The 8,160-nt window shown below is 39.9% G+C and overlaps 1 protein-coding gene across 1 annotated transcript in view; it reads right to left on the reverse strand.

The window, feature by feature from the left end:
• gria1a (glutamate receptor, ionotropic, AMPA 1a) overlaps positions 1-8,160 on the reverse strand; it is a gene marked incomplete at its 5' end in the record, with an annotated part of 104,120 nt that overhangs the window by 68,517 nt on the left and 27,443 nt on the right. The window contains 3 exon segments of the mRNA XM_014010618.1: positions 3,172-3,282; positions 6,522-6,626; positions 7,482-7,649. Of these exon segments, the coding sequence (XP_013866072.1) occupies positions 3,172-3,282; positions 6,522-6,626; positions 7,482-7,649 (384 nt within the window).

Consider the following 8,160-nt stretch of genomic DNA (forward strand, 5'->3'; position numbering starts at 1 on the left):
CAAACAAATAGGCTTTAACAAGGCTTTAATAAGCTAAACAATAGAGGTACATGAGAAAACGTGTTCATAACGAATGAACATACGTGAAAATAATTAAATTCTGTCTGCGCCGGTCTCGTACCCTGGTCTCCCACTCTCTGGTCCAACACTCTACCCATTGCCCTGTTGGAGGCTTGTTGTAAAATGAGCTGCACATTGCACAAGAACAACCTTTTTATACTGAGGAAATGGAGCTTCAACAGGGGGTTGCTAGGTAAGGGGGCTGAACGCAGGTTCAGGTGGGTTCTCGTACGGCTTGTGACATCACAAAATGACGGAAGTATAAAACTTGTCGTTAATATACATAAAAAATACATTTACTTACAGTAAATATGCCCCTGGGTGCTTTTTATTTTTGGTCCTAGGACTGTTTTTTTAAGAAGTACATACCTAAAGTTGAGTAAAAAAAACTTTAAAAAGTAAATTTTGCATAATAGGTCCCCTTTAAACAGTAAAGCATCAGCAAGTCATCGTTTTTGAACATTTTTGAAAACTGAATCCAATAGGGTCAAAAAATGCACTTAAAACCAGAATCTTCTTACAGGAAGGAAATCGAATCTTTCGAAACTTGAAGGTTGTTTCCTACAAGCATTTTTTTGGTCCTAGGACTGTTTTTTTAAGAATTACAGACCCAAAGTTGAGTAAAAAAACATTTAAAAAGTGAATTTTGCATAGTAGGTCCCCTCTAAACATAAATAAAAACAAAATACGGTGATTTGCTAATCCTTTTCAATCTATATTCAACTGAATGCACAACAAAGACAATATATTTAATTTAAACTGATAAACTTATTATTTTTTATTTTTTTAAATATTCACGCATTTACAATTTGATGGCAGCAACACATTCCAGAACAGCTAGGACAAGGGCAACAGAAAAGCTGGGAAAGTTGGGAAATGCTCTAAAATCTTCTATTTGAAGCATTCCACAGGTTGGAAACAAGTGAGTGTCGTGATTGAAAGGGAGCATTCCCAAATGGCTCAGTCATTCACAAGCAAGGATGGGGCGAGACAAATARTCCAACAGTTTAAGAAAAACAATTCTCAACATACAATGGATATCACCACATGGGCTCAGGAACACCAGAAAACCACCAGTGAACACAGTTTGTTGCTACATCTACAAGTGCAAGTTAAAACTCTACCATGCATGTGTCCTTGCCTGTTTCAGTAAGACAATGCCAAACCACATTCTGCATGTGTTTCAACAGCTTGGCTTTGTAGTAAAAGAGTGCGGGTACTAGACTGACCTGCCCGCAGTCCAGACCTGTCTCCAACTGAAAATGCGTGGCTCATTATGAAGCTCAAAATATGACAATGGAGACCCGAATTGTTGAGCAACCAACGTGGTTCATCAAGCAAGAATCGGAAAGAATTCAGCCTACAAAGCTTCAACAATTAATGTCTTCAGCTCCCAAACGCTTATTGAGTGTTGTTAAAGGGAAAGGTAAACACGCTCCTGTACAATCTATTTTGGAACGTGGTGCGAGCATCAATATCAAAATGAGTGAATATTTGCAAAAAAAAAAAAAACAGTAAAGTTTATCCTTTCAAACATTAAAGGGGCAATATCATGTAAAATCAACCTTTTTGAGTTTTATATCATGTTATAATGTTATACTCTCACAAAAAAAAACATGCCCAAAGCCTTGCTTTGACACATTCATGCATGTTTGAGAAATCCTGCAGCGTTTTTAGGAAGCCATGCTGAGGAGCAAAACGACAGGTGGGGACTAGAAACGTCTTTTGGTGCCAGAAACGCTTCTGGTACGTGTCTTTAAGCCGAGCACGGCAGAGTGCCTCCCGCCCCGTCCCCACACACCCCGCCCATGACTCCTGCAGGCTCTCAAACAACGGGTGAAACTGAAAGTGAAACTGAAACTGTCTGCTGAGCTCTTAACACTACTTCTCACTCAGTGAAGCGCTTTTCAGATTCAAAATACCTTTGAGGAAATGTATTTTCAGATGCCAAGTAAACTGCATCATGCTCCCCCCTCCCCACGCCACTGAAATGGGTGGGACAGAAGAGGAAGGTGGTTCTTAAAGAGACAGAGGCCAATTTCAAGACGTTTAGAAGAGGAAGTGATGAGAAGATAAGTTKATTTTCTATTTAAACATAAAAACAACATTTTAATAACAGCTAAAGGTGACATAGATACTTTATTATGGTATAGTATTTAAATGTATGCCTGAGAAACATAATATTGCCCCTTTAAATATTTTGTCTTTGTAATGTAATTTTCACGGTCTGTACCTGTTGTTAGTGTATTTTGGTTACTCTTCTGGTTTCTGTACTGTTTTTGTTTACTGTTTGCCTCCTGCCTGTCTCTGCTCCAGCCCCGCCCACTCTCACCTGCTCATGTTTCTCTCCCAGGTGTTTCTTGTTGTACCTCATTAGTTCCCCATTAATCTGTTCTGTGTCTTCAGTCTGGTGACAAAGCTTTGTTTCTTTGTATGGTTGTCTCCACAGTCAGTGTGTTTTCTGGTTCCTCATATCCAAGCCTGTTTCTGCCCTTTTTTTGTTGTTGTTGTTGCTGCCATGCCAATATTTTGCTTTAATAAAGCTTTTTTTTGCCACATATCTGGACTATCGGTCATTGAGTTGTGCACCTGGGGTTCAACCTTCCAACCCACATTACAGTTTTCAATTAAATATAGGTTGAAAAGGATTTGCAAATCATCACRTTCTATTTTTATTTATGTTTTACACAATATCCAAACTTAACTGGAAACGTGGTTGTAAATGTACTATAAATATGTAGAACTCTATAAGCTGCCCTTACAGCAGACAGGTGTGTGACATACAGTATCTGGTGTCAGGCATCTTTGGCCATCATTCTTTGCAGTATCTGAGCMGMTTGTTTTGCTACATAGGTATTATCACTGTATCAGTGGCTACACCTTTGTACTTTTACTGTATATTTCAAGTCAGCTTTGGTAAAGTCATCATCATTCTGAAGAGGCATACAGGGAGCTCTGCTGAATTTGTGAACGGTACTGGACTTTTAAAGAATTCAACAGAAAAAGAAAATGWAAAATGTTACTCTAAATGTCTTTGTGTCAGTCTCTCCTGTTGCATACGTTCTCCCTTAAAGAGTCTAGCCCTTTTTTATCTTTTTTACTTAGACTTACCAAAATAGTGGTGACTATATACGTCCTGTTCTGAAGTCCATAGGTCTCATTACTGGCCTTTATGAAACTAGCCGTGGTCATGTATCTCTCCTCTTCATTCCAGTAGGCAACCTAGAAGAATGTATCACAGAAGAAGAAACTTTAAATGCTGAACTGTATGAAACTTTAACCAATAAGATATTTTTTTAACTAAAGACATGACTGGAAGCTGGAAGCTGAAGCCACAGAGAATGAGCACCCTCTAACGGTTGGCTACAATTTTTTAAATTCCCGCACTTTCAAGTAAACAAGATACTTTTCTGACAAAAAATAGAAATAAATTTCAGATCATTAGCATATTGCATAAAGTATTGCAAGATAATGCAAACATTTTAACATAGGACCACAAAAATTATTGAGAGGTAACGCAAAAGTATTGTGATTTAATGCAAAATGCTTGCATAGGAATGCAATACAAAAGGTATCGTTAGAAGTATTGTGAGGTAACACAAAAGAAAAAAAATCCCTTCATGTAGGCTCTGCATAATATCAACCGCGGATGGAAAAATAAGAAAATACTTGAAGATTAAACAGTTTTTTTCTAACAGTTAAGCAGTGAGGCCTTGTTTAATTTTTTTTCAGCTGAATTGTTTACACTCGTTCCAGAAAGGGAAAGTCTGCAGTCARTTTTCACACAACAGCCCTCTAAAAATCAGGTGTAAGGAAATAGCTCCAACCATATAAAAGTGCTTTGTAATCCTGTTACACTTTCACCAAAGCACATAGCAACATTTCATTAACACCCCAGAAAATTGTGACAGCTTGTGAAAAAGAAGCACAAAGTGTCTCCCTCAAGTTGGTTAAACAGCTCCAAATGAAGGGAAAACCACCAGTGACATGTACATAGACTGTGGGTAATCTGATAGTAATAAGGAACATTATGTTACCCAGTGGGCTTTTTTAAATCTGGTGCTGTTCAATGCCTTTTTTTCTTTACTTTATTCAGCTTTAAAAGATGCATATTCTCTTTTCATGCATCCTCACTGTGCAGCTTCTTCTAGAGTTTGTGACTTTTTTGTGTTCTTTTGATTATACTGTTGTGATTTTTACAATAAAACATTTTAGCTGTTTTGAGTTATAATTGTTAACTTTTATGTAATATTAACACTGTATTGCTTTTTTATTGTTTAACAGAGTGAATCACTCAAGAGGATTTTCTAGAATTTTAGTGGCATGCTTCACTGTTTGTACTAATATGTTGCTTATTAGATGAGKTGAAACTCATTTAAATAACCACTATAATCTTAGATGGTCTATGAGCACTAGGAGTGTAARGGTACATGTATTTGCAAGTTTGCTGCAGTGGGAGACGGGAGTTGCATGTATCGCAGCAGAGTTGTAAAGTAACCATAAAAAAAAGAAAAAAACATGTGAGACTTGGAAAGGTCTGAAAGGTCAAGATCTGAAAACTACTCTTACGATAAATATTACTTCTTAAAAAACTCATCAATGTGTAAGAAAATTTARTGTTCGTTAACTGAAATCGTGACGAAACCACGTAAATATTGAATAGATTAAAACGTGAAGTGAATGGACCATACAACACCAGTGACTGGAGAGAACGCCGGTTTATTGCTGTCTGTGCAAGCAGGAAACCGACGCTGGCAAGAAACCGGAAGTCCCGGCATATAAATACATGCTCTTCAGTGTCTGGTACGCCCACTACTGGCCTACGGCTGAATCGCACACTCAGACAAAAAACCTGAACTTATCAAAAAGAAAAAAAAATTGTATAGGTCTTCTGGACGGGTTCTTCTCTGATGAAACGTTTCATCTCTTCTCCAAGAGACTTCTTCAGTCTGAGAGTTTCAGGCAAAATTCAGGCTTTTAAGCACTGCCTCCATGTGACTGTTACTCACATCACATGGCTATCGTTGACACCTAATTAACATCTATTGTTAACAGGGGTGGAGTGATACAGGCAATGGCCACACTGTAGGAGGGGGACAACTGAAAACRGAGGCCTCCACCTCTGTTTAATGATGGACGGTCTTTCTTCACAAAAATGGCTTCTTTTTCTCCTCTCTCAAACCAACGTTCCTCTCTATCAAGAATGAGAACATCCTCATCTCTGAAAGAGTGACCGCTGGTCTGTAAATGAGTGAAAACTGCAGAGTTCTGGCCATTAGACGTAGCTCGTCTGTGTTGGGACATTCTTTTGAACAGTGGCTGCTTTGTTTCCCCGATGTATAACTGGTCGCAGTCCTCCTGGCACTTAACAGCATATACAATATTGCTCTGTTTGTGCCGGGGCACCGGATCTTTGGGGTGAACCAGCCTTTGCCGTAATGTGTTTTGGGGTTTGAAAGCCACTGGGACATCATGTTTAGAAAATAAACGTCTCAGTTTCTCCGAAACACCCGCAACATACGGAATAACCACTGGTTTGGTTAAACCCCAAACCCAGACCCAAACCAGTGGTTATTCCGTATGTTGCGGGTGTTTCGGAGAAACTGAGACATTTATTTTCTAAACATGATGTCCCAGTGGCTTTCAAACCCCAAAACACATTTCAGCAAAGGCTGGTTAACCCCAAAGATCTGGTTCCCCGGCACAAACAGAGCAATGTTGTATATGCTGTTAAGTGCCAGGAGGACTGCGACCAGTTATACATCGGGGAAACAAAGCAACCACTGTTCAAAAGAATATCCCAACACAGACGAGCTAATTCTAATGGCCAGAACTCTGCAGTTTTCACTCATTTCCAGGCCAGCGGTCACTCTTTCAGAGATGAGGATGTTCTCATTCTTGATAGAGAGGAACGTTGGTTTGAGAGAGGAGTAAAAKAAGCCATTTTTGTGAAGAAAGACCATCCATCATTAAACAGAGGTGGAGGCCTCCGTTTTCAGTTGTCCCCCTCCTACAGTGTGGCCATTGCCTGTATCACTCCACCCCTGTTAACAATAGATGTTAATTAGGTGTCAACGATAGCCATGTGATGTGAGTATCAGTCACATGGAGGTAGGGCTTAAAAGCCTGAATTTTGCCTGAAACTCTCAGACTGAAGAAGTCTCTTGGAGRAGAGACGAAACGTTTCATTAGAGAAGAACCCGTCCAGAAGACCTATACAATTTTTTTTCTTTTTGATTTTTTACCTGGATTACTGAGATGCATCAGGACATTTGTTAAATAAAGTCCAATGTTGCAACTAATCGGGGATCCCTTTAACTCAGGCTTTCAGTTTGAACATGTTTCTCAGGTAATCTTAAAAAAAAAAAAGGCAGCAGGTACATTTGGATATTATGATTTAAAGGAAAGCTACAACCAGTTAAATMAATAAAATCAAACTAGAACTGGCGCTCCAGGCTTACCTGCTTGGGTCCAGAAGGAGCCAATTCCATGACACTAACAGTGTAATTAGTTCTGCGGCCTTTCTCGTTGAACTGAATGTGACCCGTCAACCCATCGATGCGGACCTGTAGGTCAGAGATGCAGAACAGGTCATGCAGAGGCTCAAAGCCCTCGAACGCCGGGCATATGGTAGAAACCCAGCAAACATCCACGTGTCACTGTTACAGTGCAGTGCGTGCTGAGAACAGTTTGCATGTGTTTGGATAGTATTCATTTGTGAGAGTCCGTAGAGTTCAGGTCCCTGCGGAGGTGAATGACAGACGGTGTGCGTGTGCGTACAGTGCAGTGTGTGTGTGTGTGTGTTTGTCTTGGCTCGGTGATGGGATTAATTGAGCGAACACTGCTTCCATCTTCAGTCTGTCTGCAGGCAGATGGCTCTGAACAGACCTCAGCAGGACGGAGCAGTAAGCACAYACTCGCATATTTTCATATTCCTCCTCCGTGCTTTATGTCAACGCCAGTCCCAAATAAACAAAATTGAATGCAACTGTTTAAAGATATATTAATAAAAATGAAAGAATAAATGTTTCTACTTTCTCCTAGATGACACAAGTTTCTGCGTTTCTGCCCGTGAGACCAAGCAGCCTAACAGCCAGGCCGCCGTRCCTACTTCCGTGGCCAAATATTACATTTCTAAACTCAATTGTTGATGTCATATCCCATGACGATCACAGCTGAGTAATATCACCTGCAGGTTTTGTTTACTGGCCATGATGTCACATTTGATACCCAGGATTTCTCCTATGACTTAATGTGAACTTTACACAACGGAATGAGACCTAATTTGTTCAGCCAGCCACAACTCAGGAGTTGTTAGCCAACTTGCCAGTCAAGGATTTTTGTATCTTTGTGCAGAGTCTGTGTGTGTGTGTGTGTGTGTGTGTGTGTGTGTGTGTATATGTGTGTGTCTGGGTGCAGACCTGCTGTAAGGCTCTCTGGATGTCTATGCCCTGTCCCCAAGGGGCTGGTGGGTTGGCCAGACACTCTCCAGCGTTGCCCCGGCGCGAGATGTCTATCCTCTGTCTCCTCAGATTCTGGAAGGCCGTGGACATGACTTTCACGCCGTCATACGTCAGAGCACCTGTGTACTATAACGAAAGCAAACATTTCAAACAGTACTTAGGAGAAGMAAGGAGAGACAGAGCAGGGATGGAGAAATATGCTGTACCTTCATAAATATCYAAGTATTTCTAACTTTCAACTCCTTTTATTTTTTCTCAGCCCGTTTTTTCCTAAGGCAGCTTTTAAAAATGATTCTGAAAACCTTCACTTAGCTGAAACCCATCAGCTGGAAATTCATAAATTCATCTTCATTTAGTCATTAGTAGAAATTCAAATCTGAACTTTCAAACTACTACTACTTCTTTATTTAGCACTTTAAATAATAACCACTGTGAGAAAAGGATTTAGACGTAAAATCAAACAATGAAAAACTGTTAAAAACCCACAATAAAATCAGTAAAACAGAAGTTTGCAAAAGCACGCTTCAGGCAAACCAATAAAAAAGTGTTCACAGAAGGGTTTTAAAAATGGACAGGGAAGAGGCTCGTCTGATAACAAACAGAAGGTCATCCTGTAATCTTGGAGTAAGCTCTGCCC

Source organism: Austrofundulus limnaeus, unplaced genomic scaffold (genome assembly GCF_001266775.1).
Source record: "Austrofundulus limnaeus strain Quisiro unplaced genomic scaffold, Austrofundulus_limnaeus-1.0 Scaffold71, whole genome shotgun sequence".
In the NCBI taxonomy this organism is placed as follows: Eukaryota; Metazoa; Chordata; class Actinopteri; order Cyprinodontiformes; family Rivulidae; genus Austrofundulus; species Austrofundulus limnaeus.